The 21,337-nt window shown below is 50.0% G+C and overlaps 1 protein-coding gene and 1 long non-coding RNA gene across 2 annotated transcripts in view; one reads left to right on the top strand and one right to left on the bottom strand.

The window, feature by feature from the left end:
• The window catches only part of SLC39A6 (solute carrier family 39 member 6), a 304,810-nt gene that overhangs the window by 110,514 nt on the left and 172,959 nt on the right, over positions 1-21,337 (top strand). The window contains exon 5 of the mRNA XM_085606811.1: positions 1,285-1,396. Within this exon, the coding sequence (XP_085462937.1) occupies positions 1,285-1,396 (112 nt within the window). The remainder of the gene's footprint in view (positions 1-1,284; positions 1,397-21,337) is intronic.
• LOC146822626 (uncharacterized) overlaps positions 1-21,337 on the bottom strand; it is a 274,717-nt gene that overhangs the window by 103,835 nt on the left and 149,545 nt on the right. The window lies entirely within an intron of this gene.

Here is a 21,337-nt window from a genome sequence, read left to right as displayed (position 1 = left end):
AGATGACGCTAATATTTACACCTCCAAAAAAGTGTGCCTTCACCCAAGAATGCCAAGTGATGTTTTAAAACTAAACTGTATTCAAAAATGTTGTGCGGAAATATACATATTTTAACCCCATGTAAACAATAAACACCATGCTGAATGCCACCATGTGCATGCCCTAATTGTGCATCAAAGAAACCTAGATCAAACGTAAACTAAAGATGGGCAAAATAAAAATAAATAGACTTGCAGCGCTCGCACACTTTTACATCTTTCACGTTGAAATCAGCAGCATAGCCACATACTTAATCAGAATGAAGTCAACCAAATGTCCTCCAGACCCACTGGTCGTTTATAAACCCATTCTCACAAGTGTAGGTGAAACCAATCCATTTAAACACCCCCTGCAGTTTAACAATACGTGACTGTGAACTGTATCAGCTAATCCTGAATAAACTTGGGGCTGTGGGGGGGAGGGGGGTACAAAAGTTAACAAAAAAAGTTAATGAGGAAAATGTGAAGCTCTTCTGTGCAGCTGCTGGAGGAGTAACAAATCAAAAGAAGATGGGGTGGCGGTGCCGATTGAAGTCTGCCACCGGCAGAAAGCAATTTAAAAAAAAAAAGAGTTCTCAAGAGGATATGGTGTAATAGCTGGAGAGGCACTTTGATGCTGGGTAACTGGGTTCGAGCCAGTGGTCTGATAGTTTCTGAGGGGATGGGGGTGCAAAAGTCAACAAAAAAAGTTAAAGGGGAAAATGCGAGGCTCTTCTCTGCAGCTGTGGTAAAGTAACAAATAAAAGAAGATGGGGTGGAGGTGCCGATTGAAGTCTGAGACCAGCAGAATGCAATATTTTTAATACAAAATAAAGAGTTCTCCTAAAGGACAGAGATAAGGAATGCCAATGTAGGGAATCTGTACTTGGCCGGTGCTCCTCGGCACTGCAGGGAAGTGACGTATCGGCACAGAGACCAAGTTTGGAAGCAGCAAACAAAATGGACACTGGAGTGAACCAATGGTAAGTAGGAGGCGGGAAAAAAGTGATATTATTTATTACAGCAGGTCTTGCAGACCGCACAAGTGCTGTAGGCGCGACCTAAAAAATAGCTGTCAAGACTGGGTCACTCATTATAGCATCAGCTAGAAGTAATTTGTAGTTTGATCTTATTTTCTTGTAATCATGAGTTATTGCCCACCAAATCACAGCGTTTGTTAAAAGTTGATTACATGTGTCTGCCTACGGATTTCTGTTAAGTTAACATTTTTTATAATTTGTGATTGTCGCTGGGTTTTTTTTTCAGCATCAGAAAAAAACCGAAAATGATGAAGAAATGGAAGTTAAAAAGCAGCTAGCAAACTGCGAAACTCATCCATCAAATAATGAAGAAAAATTGGATACAGAAGCTGCTGCCTGTGAGTCTCCCAACCCTTTTAAACACTGAAAACAACTTATTAACTTTTACAGTTGCGTGAAAGTATGACCTTTTTCTCTGTTATGCTTTGATTTTTCTTCACTTCAAACAGAAAATTCAAGCTTTTAGAACAGAAAGTCGATAATCAAAAAGATAGTGTATAGGTCAGTACTACATTTTTAAATAGCAGGACTGATTAACATTGGTTGAAGAGTACATGTAATATGTGGAATAAGGATAAAAACTAGAGGACACCATAGCAGATAAAGTAGCTTAGAGGTGATATGTGTTTGCACACTTGCAAGGATAAGTGAGAAAGGGAAATGAAGCAGAGTTCATGGTTTCCTTGAAGAGTTTAGCTCCTGGAGGTTCTGTATAAGAGGTTATATCCTTGTATTTTCAGATGAGTGCATTCCATTGAACAGGGCAGAAGTGGAATGAGTGGAAGCAATATTGGGCAAAATGGAGTGTTGCCACTGTAAGTTGGTAGTGTGTATGGCATATTTGGAGGTGGATGGGGTGTTGTGATATATTTCTGCCCTGTTGACGGGGGGAGCGAAGAGATATACTATGGATGGCATTAAAACATGGTGAGCTGCTTCAATGGAGCTCTGCTGCTGCTGATAGTCACTCAGTATACAATGAATAAAAGTGGAATGAGGATATGATACAGAGAAGAGTACATGCTTTGCAAAATTGTTAACCTTGTTGGTGAGGCAGTGTGCTTTGGAATTCCAAACAGTAAGCTATTACAATAGTTTAGTAGGAACACAAATATAGAAATAATGGTGAACTTGGAAGTGTTAGAGACAAGAGGTAAGCAAATATTTCTAATGATCAATAGTTGATGATTCCCTGTTGGTGCTAATTGAGAGTACAGATCAAAAAAGTGGAGGAGGAAGGAAGAAGCAGAGGTTTATTCGGCTTCCAAGAGCTATTTATCTATCAGAATTGGGGGGAATGAACCACGTAAGTCTCGGTACCAGAGTCTCAGAACTTTGTCTCAGACACCCTCAACCACACGTTCACAGACTGCGGTAAATCTAGTCTCCGCTTTGAGTGGTTCGGTAGATGGCGTCATGATCGTGTCTTGTCACTTGAGTGTCCCGTTCTACAAGTGACATCAAAACCTCCACTGTTTCTAGCAGTTGGAGGGGAGCAGGAGTGTCAGAAGGGCGGGAAGAGTTGGGGGAGAGGAATTAATGGGGAAGAGAGTGTTGGAGGAAGCAGGGATGTAGAAGATGTTTGCCATTGGGTTGAGCATAAGCGTAAATTCTCTTCAATGTTTGATGCAGTGGGAGATGTGAGTGAGGCTATTTTGATCTAACTAGGTGCTGTAAAGCAAGACAAGTAATGGTTCCAGGACTGAGCTCTGAGGACACCCACTTGCAGGGGAACAGTTGATGATAAAGTTGGGGTCAAGTAAATAAAAAATAGTTACCAAATGAGTGCTAATCCTGCCATACCTGCAAGTCTGACAGAAAGAAGCGTATTTATTAAAATCTTAGCAAACAGCCACATCAAACACACAATAGATCAATTAGAATTAGTATGGATACCTGGTGCATTTTTTTAGCCCAAGGTCCTAAAATTAGAAACCTATTGTTGAGCTAATCAATGGGGAGAAGTGATTGAGAGTCAAACTGTAAGGGATCAAGTTGGTTGTTGCGGGAAAGTAATTTGTAATTCTAATAAACACATGGCTTTCAAAGAGATTATAGATAAAGTGTAGCTGGGAAACAGTACTGTTATTGGTAAGTGAGGTAATGATTTGGAGGGGCACCAATTGCTGTTCATGTTGGCCATGATGTTGAGAATCTTTAAAAGAAAGTATATAGCCACTTGGAGATGTACTGTGAAGGCAATCCCATTAATTTTTGTCCCTTGAGATGAGTGTTATTAGCTGCTGGTGGAGAGACTCCGCAGGTGATTAAAGGGTACATCGCAAGAAGCAAGGTGGCTCTTCATTGTAGGAGGTGGATCTGAATGGCCAGACTAGAAGCAGTTCAATATGCCAGTGACGCTGGAAAGTGACAGGTGGATCAGGAGTAACATGGCGAGTGCTGACCTGGAGGAAGATTAGAATCTGCAATTGGGATGTTCCTGCGTTCAGTTTGTGGATCATACAGATGATTAGGTGTGGGTGGTTGGCAAGGGACACATGCAATCATACAGCAACAGTATTCACTAACACTGGTCGAATTCACAGTGCAACGTTGTGACTGATCCTATTCAGTCAGTGGTATTAGATCAGTGGTGCTCGGCTGCCAATCATTTAGTAGTTCAAGATATGACACGTGACTGGGTGCAGGGACACCAATCATTCCATGATACCATTGAGCAGTAAATTAGAGCATCATTGTACCTAGGCCTAAGCTACCCAGGTGTTCTAAGTCATACACCTTGGTCTCAGATAATATCAGAACATTTCGGCAAGCAATTAAGTTGAAGATATTACACAACCTACATGTGGGTATTCTCTTCCTGTGCTGAGAAACAGAAGTAACACTTACCTACATTGTCCCAATGTCCCACTCCAGAGGAAATTAATCTCCATATTGTCTCAGGCATGGTAGAAAATCACCCTGGATTCTTGGCACTCTCTGAGGTTTGACTGGGGTCTCCGTTCCCTCTCCCTTAACCATTTGCATTTGGCGGAGAAGCCTCAGACACTACTAGCCATAGAGTAATACATTAATAAAAATGGTTTGTTTGAAGTGGACAAAACATCAGTTTTGGGGTGCAGGGTCGTGGTGCCATTCTGAATTTTCTTCTTGTGATCAATATTTTCCATCGCAAGTAGTCTCGGTTATCATGACCTCAGTGGCGCAGGTCAGTTGGGACAGGGTCTGTATGCAGTATAGTTGAATGTCATGCTGTTTTTCATCCCCATCTGACAAACATGCAGATTCTTCTGTGTGTGGCTGGTGTGGTGCCCTCCAAGTACAGTACATTTTGGTGTGAGCTTGGCCCCTAAAGTTTCCATTAAGTTCATGAGGTGCATAGTGTTATCTTTGGTGTGCACAATCCACATATCTTTGGGATTCACACTCCACATTACCTTCCTCCTTCTGGATGCCTGGCTGTTGATGGTTTCTTGATCATTTTAAATGTTAATAGATAGATTTCCAATTTGGGCTTGAAGATGAACAAGGTCAAATCTGGTCATCCCAGAACCTCTGCTTTATTTGAGCTTTTACAGAGAACCTTGATGGTACCATTACAGCTCATGCAAAAGTGGTTTTACATGAAGCCTCTCCTCTGGAGGTTGGCTGTTCCAGAAGGCCTTGGAACTGATGTAAATGTATGCCAAAGCTAGCCTTGTGATTTACGCAATTCATTAGCAGTCCTCTCAACATTGCCACCAGAAGGTGTATGCTGACTTTATCAAATATATAATGGCCTTTGAAGCTTTTCTTCTGCTTGGAGACTAGTCTTCTGCATCATGGTTCCAGGGTATCCTCTACTGGATTGTGTGCTTGCTTCTGTATCTTGGGACTGGGCAGTTCTTATGTTTTATTTATGGTCACAATCTATGAAGCAACCACTTCTACTGTAACCTGTGAAGGCCTGTGCTTTTTCAAAATACAAGTTGTTTGTAACATCGTGATTTAATAATTGAGGTGAATGGTAGTGCACCTCAAATAATAAAGTCCCTAACCTTTTAAGTCCAGGCAAATGTTTCAGCAGTTTAAACCTGAGCTCATCTTCTAGTAACTATGGCACAGAGCAGACAATCCTAACAGAGAAAGTTGTAATTTATTTAGAAGTACCAAATCAGTTCAAAAGTCTGAAACACAATATAAAATCTCACTTTAATTCATATTAATAGAGAAAAATGTAATAAAAAAATTACATCAAAATGACAGAAATCCAGTACGGGGAAACTGAGGTATGACATTTTAAGGAATTAAGGCAAAACGCATAAATGAAAAGCAAAACGCCAATAGATATTACTGTTAGCATGTGATTGAGACCTATGCATGATTTTAGGTAATGGCTATAGAACACAGGTCGGATATGCCAAACAGATGCCTCCAAGTCAAGGATTTTATTTTCTAACTTAGGCTCTGAAATGGAAGTTGAAATCCACCAACAGGACAAGGTTGCAAACTGCTTCTGAGGTCACCTCTTAGCCAAGTCGCTAGGGGCTCCAACATCACAGCAAAGATTAGCAGCAACAGGGGGCATCCCAGCCAAGTTCCCTTCCCTAGTTGGAACCGCTGGGACGTATGACAGCTGACGGTTACCTGCGCCATTGGACCCGCATAGAGGAGTTTGACCCATTTTCTATAATTAGGGCCGAAGCCCATCCGTTTCAGGACCGCAAATAAAGAAGACCATTCTTTATTGTTGAATGCCATTCTGGCATCTAGGGACATTATAGCTGCATCTTCTTGAATTGTCCCTATTCTTCCCATCACCCCTTGTAAGCGACTGATATTAACAGTGTATTGTGCCCTGGAATTAATCTGGATTGAACCGGGTGAACAATTCTGGTTATGATGGGGGTCAAGCGGGCCACCAATACTTTTGCCAGGATTTTAGCTTCTGCATTTAGTAATGATATAGGCCGCTATGAGCTACATTCTTCTGCCGGTCTGCCCCGTTTATGAATCATCACTATGACTGTGGCCAATTTCTGGTCACTTGGTAGAGAGCCCTTCTGACAGCTTTCCAGGTACATGTTACGAAGGAGGGGTGTTATTCTGGGAGCGGTTAGTTTTAGGAATTCTATAGGTAGGCCGCTCGTCACATGGCCTTCCCTGACTGCACGCTTCTAATTGCTGCCTGTATTTCTTCCTCAGTGAGGTCACCCTCTAGAGAATCCCTGTCTTCTGGGGTCAGGGTGGGCAGAGGGATATGAACTAATAAATCTTGGGAGTCAACTGCTGTTGCTGTGGTAGGGGTGTGTATTTCTTAGTGAAGTAGGTCACGAGGGCCTCCGCTATCTACTGAAGGTCTCTCGGCTCTTCCCCACCCCTTCCCCGTTCCTTCAGTAGCGGCACCCAGCGTTTAGCCTGGTCCTGCCTTCCGAGCCAGGCCAGCAGTTTGCCTGCCCTGTCACCCAGTTCTTATATTTTGTGTTGCGTCGTCTTCTGTGTGGCCCTGGCTGACCCCGTCACCAACTGTAAGTAGTCTAGTCTCTTGATGTTTAGTGTATGTCTAACAGCCTCGTTATTTGTATCTGTTAGCCTAGCTTCTTCCTCTAGGATCTCCCTTTCCAGCGTTTCTATCCTTGGTTTCTGTTCTCTTTTGTGCCCTTCTAAGAGTGCCAGGGCATGGCCCTTGATCACTGATTTGAATGCTTCCCACAGGGTTTGCGTAGACTCCACTGAGCCCACAATGTCACTAAAGTACAGGTCTATATTTTTCAGTAGTTCTTTTTTAACCTGCTGAATTTTCAAGTATCCTGGGTTAAGTGTGAAAACTGATTTGGTGGGTGAGGTATCTAGCATCTTAGTTAGGATTGGGGAATGATCGGAAATGCCCCGCACCAAACATTTTGCCTCACTGGAAGCTCAATGCATTATCACCTAAGTTCGTCCTGAGGAGGGCCTAGCCTCCTTATTCGTCTCAAATTAAGTGTGGTCAGCAACAAATATGTTGGCGGGATGATGTAGACATGGAAAAATATTTAGTGATTTTATCTGAGCATTATGGTCACTGTACTCGCGTTTATCGATCCCAGAGCTACCAATATATTTGAAGAGCGAAAGAGTTGCGGCTGTGTAGTTAATTATGGATGTTGACCTATTTGAGATCTTGATCCAGGATGGAGGCTGATCCTCTACGTATGTCCTGTTCCAGATATGGAGACCAGAGCTTTCAAGTGAATCTGAGATTTTCAGGCTTCTGTGGTCTCTACATCTTGGTGCCGGTATTGACTGAGCTGGGATATTTCAAAGTAGACTTAGAGTGAATATAATCTCATTTTGAGTTCATGGATGGAGCAAGTTTGAATTAAAGTCTCCAGATATTGTTAAATCGTGTGCCTCAGGTGTAGCCAGCAAGATGGCCGAGCAGCAGCACTAAATGCTTTCTCTGGCCCCAAAAGCGAGATCCTGCTGCCCTTGAGCCCCACAGCGCCTGAAACTGTGTTGGCTTATCGGTGTGCACATAGGGTGGTCGTGTTGCCGGCCCCTGCGACGATTGGGGGGTGCGCGCGGTCTGCTGCGGCCGAAGTGTGCGGGCCGGTCATCCCTGATTGATGGCGGCTCGGATGAGAGCAGAGGCCTGAGATGAGACCCGGTGTGGTTGTAGGTGAGCTGGTTCTACAGACTTGGAGTGCGGTGTGGGGGGGCCACCTCCCCCACCCGAGCAGAGACTAGCGCCAGAGAAGCCGGAGCGGAGATCGGTGCCTGCCATGTGGTGCTGAGCACTGAGACGCCTGGGGCCCTGCGCCACGCAGCGTGATACAGCTGATTAAGACTAGGGCTTATCTGGCGAGCATGATGAGAGGTGCGGCATCATTGGACTCTTTCCAACTCCTGTTGCCCCCTTGCAGTGGGAGAAGTGCTGTGGGCCCGACCTGGCCCTTGGATCAGAGGTGATTGGTGCTGGAGCTATGTGCCCACGTGGGCACACTGGCCACCGATCCTGCTGCCCCAAAGTGAAAAAAGCCAGCGTGAGCTAGGACGCGGATCACCCAAGTGGGGCTTGGCGAGGGGGGCCTCCCCTTGAAATGATAGCAAGGCATGGGGGCCCACCTTTCATACCTGTGAAGGGGGTGTGGGCCCCGTGACATCGTGGGTGGCGGTAGATTCCCCCCCCCTTTTTTCCTCCTTCACCGCAGTTCGGGGCTACGCCCAGCTCTGTAATTGCTAAATTCTTAAACTACAGAGACAAAAGTTCTACAGACTGTTCGAAAGAAGGGGGACCCGAAATGTGAAAACCATGTCATCCGCATCTTCCCGGATTACACCAGGGCTGTTGAGCTGCACCGACAATCCTTTAGTGGCATTAAGCAAAAGCTTAGAGCAATCGAATTAAAGTACATGCTGATGAATTCCGCCAAGTTGAAAGTGATCCTAGGTGGCCACTCTCACTTCTTTGCAACACCCGAGGAGACATGGGATTGGTTGGAGATCAGAGGCAGCAATCGCATTCCTGTGATACCATCGAGACTGCATCAGGACATCCCCCAATGGGATGGGTGGGTGGGGGCAGATGACGGTCACGGTCCAGTGTGGTGATGATGGTGCAACTCCGCGCCAGGAAAGGGAGGACAGGACACTGGTCGAGACGGTCACCTTGGTTGCGTCCTCTGATACAGAACCAGATTTTTTTTAACTATACTGGCGGAACAGCCGAAAATAATGCCGCTGCCTGAGGGGCGAGGTGATGCAGTTCCTGGGCCTTGATGGGAGTACCTCCACCGCAGTCTTCTGAGAGAGACGCTGACCCGACCCCACTTGTGTGGGCATGGGCGCTGGACAGGCTACTGTGTAACAAAAAGGGCACTTGCCACCCTACTGTGGTCGCTTGCCCTCTGTTGGGATGGGCAGACAGAGACAAAAAGGAACTTGGGGGTGGCCTCATTCAAGGGGACTCGATGAACACACTAGTTGGCCTGATCTCCTGCTCCTCCCCACCCCCCTTTCTGTTAATCTGTCCTTTGTTTTTGTTTGTCTTGTCCTGTCTTGTGTAGTGTGTGAGACAAGCAGTGGTGATCATAGGGCACACAGGAGCGTAACGGCGAACAGGACACTGTCGCAAGGGTTAGTAGCTTGAACGTCCCTGCTCCTTAGAGATGGTTCAAGTTCAATGCCCTAAACTATCTCCCACACACACTGCAATTCTACGGACGTTATTAGATTGGGAGGGAGGGTTAGTTCCAATGCCTGGGAAGACACTAGTTGTGTTCTGGGGTGGGCACTGATGGGGAGCTGTGTAGCTGGCACAGTTAAAGTTTATGAAGCAACAATTGCATATCACATTTTGTGGGGCTGGGGGGATGAGTGGGTGGGAAGAGGATGCAAGGGGATAGCCATGGTTGAGTCACTCTTGGGGTGACTGATTTACTGTGTATGCTCACATGGAATGTCTGGGGATTTAATTATTTCGTCAAACGATATAGTGCGTATACACATACCTTAGAAGGACGGGGGTACATATCGCTTTCCTCCAGGAAACCCATCTTTTGGAGGCAGAAGCCCAGAAACTCCATAAAAGGTGGCGGGGCAATTGTATTCCTCCTCCTATACCTGAGGGGTACCCATATTGGTCGCCCTGGGTGACACTTTCCAGATGCGGGGGCAAGTGGTTGCGTGGTATGCGCTACATAGTATTCTCGATGGAAGGGAGCGCTTCATGCTTAATGTATATGCCCATAATATGGATGATTAGTTATTCGGGGCTGTAGAAACTGAGTAACTACCCTATGTTGGTTTGCCTATTTGGGCTGGGGATTTTAATTGTGTGTTGGATGGTCATTTGGACCACCAACCGCCCCGGAAGGGTACGAAGTCTCGTATAGTTGCGGGTTGCGTGAAACCATCACTAGACTTCCATTTGTGGACGTGTAGAGTGAATTCCACCCTGCGGTAAAGGATTATTCTTAATACTCACCCACTCATGGTGCACATAGAAGGTTGGATCGGTTCTGCCCTACTAACGAGGATGTTCTTAATGTTTTGAAGGTCGATTATCCAGTGAGGTTCCCATCTGACCACGCCCCCTTGCTCCTGGACTGTTTGGTGTGCGTGGACACAGGCCCAAAATCCCTTTGTGGAGGTTTAGACCTGAGACACCTGGGGACCTGGAATATACTATTGATATGGCGGAAGCCCGCCAAGGCTTCTTTGCTACAAATTGGAATACTGCCCGCAGGCGCCGAGTGGTGAGCTTTAAAGGTGTCGTCAGAGGTGTAAGACCTATCGCACCAGTAGAAGGTTGGAGCGGGATTTGGGAGAGGGTGATGAGTGCCTCGCGAGACTGCAGCGGCAGGCCCTGGGAATGTAGGTGGGGGATGAGTCGCTGGCAGAGGCACACAGAAAGGTGGCGTCCAACTGGGACAGACTGGACTGCATGTCTGTCGGGACTATAGATGGCGCCTTCATAGAGAGGGTGATCGATCAAGACACATCTTGGCCTAGCTGCTCAAAAGAGAAAGACACCCCCACCACTCATTTTTGATCTGCATAGGCCTAATGGCTCGGTAGTTATGGGTCTGATGGCAATCGCCCAATTATTGCGCCACCATCTCGCTCGTGTGTATACGGCTTGAATACACGAGGAGGCCCCGGATTCCAGGGGTTCTTGGCACAGGTAGCCATGCCCCGGTTGAAAGAGGATCAGGCAGAGGGACTTGTAGAAATCATAACACTGGAGGAACTGGGGGAGGCCCTCCAGGACATGGCCAGAGGTAAATCTCCGGGACCGGCTGGTTTCCCTGTTGAGTATTATGATCCCCAAACCAGGCAGGGACCCTGCTGATCTGGGCGCATACAGGCCGCTCTCAATGCTAAATGCCTATGTTAAACTGCTTGCCATGGTCCTGGCACTGCGGTTGAGTTGGGTTGTTACACACTTAATTCGAGATAATCAATGTGGCTTTATGCCAGGAAGGGGAACCCATATGAAGCTAAGACAACTGTCACATGTGATGCATAAAACCAGGGCAATGGGCACTCGCACAGCCTTGCTAGCCTTTGAGATAGAGAAGGCATTGGATACGTTGTCCTGGACTTATCTCTGTGAGGTTCTCCGATGAATGGGACTCCGTGATGGGTTCCCGGTGCGTGTGTAATTATTGTAATAGTCGCCTACGGCACGGGTGGGCATGGGTACCGAACTGTTTGACGCTTTTTGTATTGAGCGAGGTACGCGACAGGGTTATCCCTTATTGCATTCTCCGTTTGCCCTGGCTAGGAACCACTGGTGACGTTTCGTAGCGCTAGGATGCAGGTATGGAACATACAGGTGGGGAAGAAGACCCAATTTATGTTCATGTATGCAGACGATATGTTAAAAAAAATACAAAAATTATGAAGTTTTATATAGTGCGAACTTGACCCAAAGCTATCGAGTATCAGAGCGCTTTACATAGCACCAGTTGCATTACATGAGAACACATTCATTAGGTCTCCCCTGACCCAGCGCATGCTTGATTGCAATCGCGATCACTTTCGCGGCGGCACGGCCGCTTGGCATAGCCAATAGGTCTCGCTTTTGGTACCTTATAAGTATTTAGTTATGCAACTGTTGCATGGCTAAACACTTATAAGGTCCCAAAGGCGAAACCTATTGGCTATGCCAATGCTTGTTTTTGTTGGGCACGGGGAGATTAAGGGATTTGCCCAGAAACACAAGATGTTCAGCATTATTGCTGAGACTCGAACCCGGTTCCCCAGATTAGAGTTTGACCGCCTTAGCCGTTAGGCCAACTCCTCTCCCCATATGTTTTTTTTTTTTTTTTTTTTTTTTTTTTTTGAAACCGTTTATTGCAGTTTATAGAAGTTACAGGTATGGGCCTACAACCACACGGCCGGCCGCTAGAGCATCAAAAGCATATTACATACATACAGCAAAAAATTTTCTCAGCGGTGCACAGTAGGAAGACAGGAGTGATCAATGGTGCAGGCCTCACAGCTCCATGCCCACAGTACGGTTCCATTTTCTTAATGCAAAACAACATAAACAAACCACAACCGCAAGGCAACCCTCGATCCAAAGTGACAACACGTGCTCCATAAGTGGGGGATCCAAACCAGCAGCAAAATTCTGAAGAGGGGGACGGGAGTAGATCAGGGACTGGGGGACCGCGCGCCCGCGGCCAAGGGAGGGGCGCCATCTAGGGAGACGGAGCCGGCGAGGCCGCTGGTAGCAGCGGCGGCTCACAAATACCCCCGCGGTAGGCGTTCCAGGGGCCCCAGAGTTTCATCCACGCCCCAGGCTTACCCCTCGCCACATACACCACCTTTTCACGAAACATACACCAATCCATATGCTCTTTCCAGGCCGACACCGCAGGGGGCCTCTGGGATCCCCACAATTGGGCAATATCACGCTTGGCTATCATGTATCCCAGAGTCACCCACCGCGCCTGCGGGACCGAGTAGTCATTTGGTTCCCAGACATTCAGCAAGCATCTCCTCGCTTCAGGCAGCAGCGCGACACGCGTAACCATTCGTAGAACCTCATGCACACCACGCCAGAATCGCTCCACCTTCGGGCACTCCCACAGTATATGCATGAAAGTCGCCAACGCACCACAGCCACGCTTACACATTCCATCACCGGCAAAACCCATACGTAAAAGCCTTGGCCCCGTCACATAGACCCGGTGAAGGATCTTGAGCTGGACGAAACGAAGGCGAGCCGGGATGGCCACCTCTTTCGGAGAGGCCACCGCGGAAATCCAATCCTCGTCGTCCAGCTCCAGCCCGTCGGCAACCCAAGCCTCGCGGAGACTAGTCAGCAGACACGATCTATCGTTAATCAATTTTTTGTATATGAGGGAGATCGTGCTGTCCGGGACATGGCCATCTAGCACTCTGTCCTCCAGGGGGGAAGACTCCGGAATGGATGCAACATCCGGGAAGACGGAGCCCAGCGCATGGCGGACCTGTAGGTACCGAAAGTACTCACTGCCCTGCAGCTGAAACTCCGCCTGCAGCGTCTCAAAAGTTTTGAATCCCCCCCTCGTCCAGAGATCTCCCACCGTGCTGATTCCGATCGTGTCCCACTTCTCGAAGCCCTTCGACGTCCACAGGGAGCCCAACCTCTCAGATGCATACAGCGGAGACGCTCGGGTCAAACGGTCCTTCCACCCCATAGCTGCATTAGCCGCGTGCCAGACACGCACCATGACACGCGTCGGTCCCGTCAAACGGGAGTCGGGCGTGCCAGAGTAGAGCGCTCGATTATAATCGCCACCGGGCAGAAGCGTCCTGTCCATCTCAAATGCCGGGTTCAAGGCGGGCCCGTAAAGGCCATGGTTAATTGCAGCTAGTTGGGAGGCCCAGTAATACCGTTTGATGTCCGGGAGGGCGACCCCTCCATCGTACCACGGGAGCGTCAATTTAGCCAGAGCAATACGCGGCCTCCCGTCCCAGAACAGGCGCCGCTGGAGGCCCTCCACCTCGCGAAAGTAGCGTGCCGGGGCCAAGTCCATGGTATTCTGGAGGGCGTAGAGGAAGCGCGGCAGGGACATCATTTTAAATAAGGCCGCTCGGCCAAGCGGCGAGAGCGGCAGACGCCGCCAGCGCACCACGTCCTCCCTCAGACGCTGGAGGGGGGGCAACAAGTTCCGCTCATAGCGGGCCTCCGGGTCAAGAGTGATATATATACCCAGGTACCGGAAACCCTGGGAGGCAATCTGGATCGGACAGTCCCGTGGCAGGACCGGGGCCTCCCCGGAGAGCACATAGACACAGGATTTCGCCCAGTTGATGACCAGGCCTGAGTTGCGACCGAAGGAGCGCAAAACATCAACCAGGACGATCAGTGACTTGCGCGGGGAGGCGAGATACAAAAGGATATCGTCAGCATAGAGGGACACGCGGTCCTCATGCTCGGGGGTCCAGCGGAGACCACGGATAGAAGGGTGCCACCGCAGCCACTCCGCCAGGGGCTCCATGGCCAGGGCGAACAGGAGAGGCGACAGGGGACAACCCTGTCGCGTGCCCCGCCCCAGCGCAAATGGGGCAGATACTCGCCCATTCACCACCACCTGCGCCAACGGGCCCGAATATAGCAATTTGACCCAGCTGACGAAACCCGGGCCGAACCCAAACCTCGCCAGCATCGCCCAAATATATGGCCATTCGAGCGTATCAAACGCCATGGTGGCGTCCAAGGACGCCAAGATGGCCGGCTCCCGCACAAACGGGACACGTGCGAGCACCCCGTGTAAGCGCCGCAGATTAAGCGCCGTGTTGCGATGTGGTATAAAGCCCGATTGGTCTTGGTGGACCAAATCGCCCACCACGCCAACCAACCGGTTGGCCAACACCTTGGCGAGGATTTTGGGCTCCGCGTTCAGAAGCGAAATCGGCCTATAGGATGTGACCCGCTCACGGGGCTTCCCCTCCTTATGGATCACCACAATTGTAGCCAGACGCTGGTCCGGCGGGAGGGAGCCCTGCGAGTGGGCCGCAAGGAACATCGCGCGCAGGTGGGGCGCCAGCACATCCGGGCGTAGCTTGTATAGCTCAATGGGAATACCATTGGGGCCCATGGCCTTGCCGGATGCAACCGAGCGAATAGCCGAGGCAATTTCGTCCGAGGTGGGCGGGGCATCCAGCGAATCCCTGTCCTCCACCGTAAGGGAGGGCAGTGCGATGTCCCGAAGCAAGGCATGGGAATCTTCCTCCGAGCAGGGAGAAACCGGGGAGTAGACTTCGCGGAAATAATCCGCGAAGCAGGAGACAATGGCTTCCGGCTCAGTGACGCACACACCATCCACGCTCTCAATCAAAGGCACCACGCGGCTCGCTCTTTCCCTCTTGTCCAACCACGCAATCAATTTGCCAGCCTTGTCACCCACATCATACAATCGCCCCTGCTGCTCTCTACTGAGGCCCCTGGCCGCCTCCGTGACGAGGGCCCGATAGGCCGCCTGCTTTAAGTGCAAAACATGCAACTTAGCGTCTGTTACCCCGCTCCCCAGGTCACCCTCCAGTTCTGCAATCTCGGCCTCAACCCGGGTCACCTCCTCCCGCTCGCGCCGCCGGGCATTGGAAATAAAGGAGAGGGCCTCCCCTCTAAGAACCACCTTGAAAGCCTCCCACAGGGAGATGGCAGACGGGACCGACCCCACATTCTCATCGAAATAGCGCTGTAAGGATTTGATCAAGTCGGCACGAATGGTGGGGTCGCGCAAATACCATGCATTGATCGGGGCCACCCTGCCATCCCCCCTCGGGAAGACATCGAAATGCAACAACAATGGGGAGTGGTCTGAGATACCCCGTGCCAAATGGCGCACCTCCCCCACCCTCCCTGCATGGGCCGCCGGGACAAGGATGTAATCAAGCCGCGAGAGGCTACCATGGGCCCCCGAGTGGAAGGTGTACTGTTGCAATACGGGATGCTTTAAGCGCCAGCAATCCACCAGGCCCAGCGTGTCTAAAAGGCCGGGCAGCCACGCCTGTGCCCGGGGGAGGTCCCTAGGGGGATGGCGATCCATAGACCCAGAGGCAACCGCGTTAAAGTCCCCTCCAACCACCAACAGGCCACCCGGAAGGTCCAGAAGGAGGCGCCCCAGGTCCGCAAATGTAGTGGCTTGTAACCCAGGCGGGACGTACACTGATATAAAGATAAACACTCTACCCTCCATTCGTCCCACAAGAACAGTGTAACGTCCCCTCTCATCATGGCGCACCTCGTCAATCTCCAACGGGAGCGAGTTCTTGACCATAATACCCACCCCCCGCGAGCCCGAAGTGAAGCCGGAGTGGGCCGCCAAACGATATCCCCGCCGATTCATTGCATGAAAGGTGTTACCTATAAGGTGTGTCTCCTGCAGGAAGACAACATCTGGTGAAATACGTTTTAAATACTGCAGGACCACACCACGCTTAATCCTATCCCCCAGGCCGTTAACATTCCATGACAACACAATCAAATCCCTACCCCCCATCATACGTCAAAACAATCGGTCGCCCCCCACCGAGCATCTTAAAAACAACAAAACAGTTGCGGGTTTGCCTTGCGGTGTTAACAAACAACACACCCCCCCCACCCCCCGGTCCCAACAGAACTCCCCCCTCCCTGCACCCCTGCATGAGCCCAGACAGCCCCCCCAAAGTGCAGTGTGCCTGTCGCCCCATAGCTAAGTACTAACTAGTCCCCCAGAGGAGGAGGGAAGCCCCCAGCAGACCCCACCCGACCTCCATGGGAGGGGAACATACGAAAGCAATATATGGTAAAGGAACAATATCCAGAGCAAGGCCTATACAGTCACCCCTCAATTCTGATCCGGCGGGCCCTCCCCGCCAGCCGCGCCCCCCCCACCCCGATCTCCAGGCAAAGTATCTAACCAGTCCCCAGCCGCCTCGGGCCGGTCGAAGAAGTGCGTACGGCCATCCACCTCCACCCTCAGCTTAGCCGGAAAGAGCATTGAGTACTTGAGGTTTAGGTCCCTTAGGCGACGTTTAATACCAAGAAAGCTCTGTCGCTGCTTCTGGACCGCCGGAGTAAAGTCTGGGTAGAAGTGTACATCCATGTTGTCCAGCCTGACCGGTCCCTGTTGCCTGGAGGTCTGGAGGATGGCGTCTCTGTCCCGGAAATTAAAAATCCGGGCAATAATAGGCCGCGGCGGGGCACCGGTCTTAGGGCGGCCCCCAGGGACCCGGTGGGCACGCTCCACCGCAAAAAGCTTACTCAGCCCCCGGGGCTGGAGATGGGTCAGGATCAATTCTTCCACGAAGAGATCTGCCGCCTCCGCCTCCCGGCCCTCCGGCACACCAATAATGCGAACATTGTTCCTCCGGGCCCGACCCTCGGAATCCTCCAGTCGCCGGTCCATCAGGGCGCTCGCCTGGCCAAGCCGGCGCACCTCCTTCTGGAGGGCCACCACGTCCGTCGTGAGGCTCGTTGTGGTGTGGGCCAGGGAGTCAACTCGGTCGTTCGTTTTTGACAAGTCTGCCCTCACAAGGCCCACATCCACCAGGACCGAGTCAATTTTTTGCGCCAGGGTATCGAAACGCTGGTCCACTGAGGCCTTCATCTCTGCGATGGCGCCCATGACGTCCCGGAGGGTCAGGTCCACCGGTTGGGCAGGCGCCTCCGTCGGGCCCACCAGGGATGACCGCGATGTCTCCGGAGAACCCTTCTGGAGCGTATAGCGATCCATACTATTGGCCTGGTGCGCCGTGCCACGGCGGGTTGTCTTCATCTTCGTCCGGTCGCCATCTTGTTTGGTGGACATGCTGGCCCTTCCACCGTCGTGCCAAGATCTCCAAACGGGCCGCCACACCAAATCACGGGTGTCAGGGGGGGGGGGCGGGGGCGGCCACCGGGCCGCGGGTCAACCCACCGCCGGCGGGTCAGCCGGGCACCTGGACAAGGCAACACCACCGCACCCCGCTCCGCAGCCCGACCCCGCCTGAGGCAAGGAGGGTGCAAAAGCGAAAGTGAAAGTGCGGGGTACGCGAGTCGCCCAGCCCCGCTCGCCGCTGTTATTCACTTCGTCCCCGGATCGCCCCACTACTCCAATCCGGGGGGCCGGCGAGGGGAAGGCCGCAACCTTCAATCGATGCTCCCACCGGTGTTCGGGGTCCGATTCGAGCCCAAAAAACGGGTGGCGCCTCAGCTCGGGTTCACCGACACAGTCCCCTCAACAAGGACAGGATATCTCCAGGATTAATTCAGGAGGTCGCGGAGGTCCTCGGGAGCCTCGCACCTACGCGGCCATCTTGGTTGCGCGCTAGGCTCCTCCCTCTCCCCATATGTTGATTTATGTGAGAGACCCGGAGTGCTGTGTGTCCCTCCTCCTGCAGCTGATGATACATTTTGGCAAAGTGTTGGGGCTCTGCATTAATTGCCACAAGAAGGTACTGTTCCCCCTGGCAGCACTGGCAGATCCAGATGAAGTGGATCTCCCGGTGATGGGCCTACCCTGGGAGTCCCAGAGTTTCTGATATCTGGGCCAGCAAACACCCACGGCCTCCAATTTGAGCTGAACATGAGAAGAGTAATGGAAGGCCTAATGACCCCAGTGTGTTTCTGGACCACACGGCCCCTGTCGTCAATGAGTTTGGTAGCCTTAAGTAGAATGGTCCTATTGCCTTGCTGTCTTTACATGCTGCAGAACTCATTCTGTACGCTGCCATCCAAGTTGGCTCTACAGATCATTACTTTGTTGGTGAACCTGGTCTGGGTGGGTAAGAGAAGTAGAGTCCGATTGGAGATCCTGAAATTGGATCTCAGTCTGGGTGGCCATGGGCTTCCAGATCTCCAACTGTATTGTTTAGTGGGTCTCTTACAATATGCAACAACGTGGTGAGATGATGGGCCTAACTGGGAGAATAAATTACTTGATGGATCCACTGAGGTGTCCGACTTTCCCAAGTTGCTGGTAAGTGGTAGTAGGCTACCAGATGGAACTCTGTTTATTATTCATCAGGTGGCTCAGGCGTGGTAAAAGGCAGTCACAAAGGTCTTAAAGCGGGTGCCCTATGCCTGGCTCCTCCCGATCTGGTGACTGAGACCTTTTATACATACCTGTGACTCTATGGATGTCGCTAGACGGCTGGAGTGGCCTGCCAGAAGGCGAGAGATGTTTCTAAATGGTACTTGTATGTCCGTGGAGGAGGTTGAAACACACTACAGCATCCATCTGAGATAATTTTTGCAACATGCAAGCATATCCCACACAGATCTGTGAAATCTGGACCTCCTTCTCAAAGGAGCGGGAGCAATCCCATGTCCTGTAGGTTCTTTTAGACGCAGGCTCCTTTAAAGACATAATTTCCTGGCTGAATACAGTCTTAAAAATGATAGGCAGTTGAATACAGCGCTAAAACGTGCCACATGGAATTGAGAGCTCGTGTTCCCCAATTACAGATGGGGAGTGGGAAAGAGCTCTTGTGCAGGTGCTAAAGGTAGCAGCAACGCCCAATTTAAGTTGATGCAATTTTACTTTCTCCATAGGGCATATTTGACTCCAAAGCGCTTGCACAGGGATTACCTGACACGCCCGGCTAGTTGTGCCAGGTGTGGTGTGACCCCTGCAGATTTCCTCCACGTTGCATAGGACTTTGCGCAGTTGTCGTCGTTTTGGGGTGGGATACAATGGGAGGTCGGCAAGGTAATGAAAGTTGTGGTGGAACTTACCCCCCGACATTGTCTATTGGGGCTGTTGTCGCTCCCCAAAAAGGGAATAAAAAGAGGTACAAGTTTACCCAATTGGGCTTAGTGCTATAACAACGCATTGCCATTTACTGGGCCAGCCCCAACCCACCGACTCTGCCTAAATAGAGGGTTGACTTTTTGGAATGGGCAACAGCAGGGGAGTGCCGGTTCCTGAAGGTATGCACTGGTGAACATGCAGAAAGGAACTTCTAGTACTGGGTTACCATACTGGATACATTGGTTGGACACGACACAGCTCGGGCTTGACTGGACCTGGGAGGGAAGACGCAGTCTCTGAGATAGCGGAATCTGGGACTGGACTAGTTGGGCAATTGCAGCTTTCGCGGGTGCACTTGCCCACTCCCTCCACTACTAGTTGGTCCACTTCTGAAATAATCATTTGATATGCCTCCCCTATGAAGCACATGTTAATAGAGAGAGGACTGATTTTTTTAATGTGTCCTCCCCCTCCACCCCTACCCCATTTACTTGTTCTTACCAGGGAATTCCTACCTGTGCACCTACCACATCCATAATGTGTATTTATTTGATGATGCTAACCTGCACTATTTGTGTTTGTATTGTCTTGATAACTGAATAAATACATTTTCAAAAAAATATGGTGTGCCTCATTCATTGTCAATAATTTGGTAATTACCTCTTCCAGAGCCTCCGAGCCTTCACTGCGGCAGCCTTAGCTTATGAGTCTGGGTTGATATATATACGATGATTAGAAATGGTGGCTGATTTACATTTCGCATCCATTTCTCTATTTTGACCGCCTGTAGCCAGTTTTCTGTAATGTGGATTTCCCCCGTTTCAATTTTGAGGGCAGCCGAGATGTATGTCGAGCAATTAAGACCGCTGTCATGGTGGCTCATTTTTTAACTTTTCTATTTTAAGCTTGCAGATTGGCCCATGCCAGGACATCAGGTTTTCGGCCCTGTGCTTTTCTTTGGCGAATCATTGTTTTCTTGTTTTAGTGCTGTTGTGATCCACGTCTAAAGCATTAGGTTTTCTAACGAAAACCTGGATTGTGAACATGGAATCCTGCCACCAAGACTGAGCGTGAAGCACACTTAGTTTTCAGACTTTGGAGCACATTTGGTTTGAATACTGTGAGAAGGGATTGACGGTGTGATGAATGAAAGAACAAGTGCTATTATATCTTTTATCTTTCACAATCCTGTTTAACACAGCCAGTTTCATGGCACTGAAGAGCACTTTTTGGCATAGGGAAAGCATGAGTGCTAGACAAGCTAGAGCAGTAGAGGCAAACACTCTGTCTTGACTGTTCCTTTCTCCTCGGCGCTAGCTCTTCTATCCTTTGATTCCACAAGCCAAATGGTTTAAGTGTGTGCCTGGACTGTCTGTCCCACCATTATGGGTGAGTGAATCAGTGCCATCTTGAATGGTGCTTTAGGTCTGCTGTATAGGTCTGCTGTATCTTTTCTGACCTGTTCCTACTACCTTACCCTTAGACCCATCGCCTATGTTCGTAGCATGTGTTGCTGTAGATACACCAGCTGTGCATGCTCATGCCATCTAGTGTTAGGCTCAGAAGTTTGCACGTTACAGAGGGGCCAAAGAGCCAGTTCCCGCTACCCAGCGGAGCAAGAGAGTTTACTTTTTTCAACCCCAAGAAGTATGGCTTTGTCAGGCCCAAGTTGGACCTCAGGCCACTTAATTGCTACATCCTGTCCCAACATTTTCATATGGTAACTATCCATTTTGTCATACCTCTTCTGCAGCAAAGTGATTGCATGGCACCCCTGGCCCTCAAGGACTCCTATGTCCACATCCCCCTCTATCCCGCCCACTGGCACTACCTCAGCTTCATGGTGTAAGTAGTCATCTCTACAAGCTCAGTGTACTTTCCTTTGGAGTCGCCACTGAAAAGGGTCTTAAAGGACATCTCTCAAGTCGGACGAGAAGCACATCTGAACGCAGGACCATACAAGCTATGTGGCTGTTCTTGACTAGGTGCACCACATCATCTACCTTAAGTTCCTTGCCATATGTCTTGCCTTGGAAGCCTCCCTTTACATCATTCAGGGCAAGGTAGTTCTAATAAAAATAGCCAAGTACTACCTCCAAAAACAGGGCAAAACCCACTCACTCCCCCTGTCATTACTGGCAC

This window comes from Triturus cristatus, chromosome 5_2, assembly GCF_964204655.1.
Source record: "Triturus cristatus chromosome 5_2, aTriCri1.1, whole genome shotgun sequence".
Lineage (NCBI taxonomy): Eukaryota > Metazoa > Chordata > Amphibia > Caudata > Salamandridae > Triturus > Triturus cristatus.
Note: the sequence above shows the minus strand (reverse complement) of the source record. Positions and strands in the feature narration are given on the sequence as shown.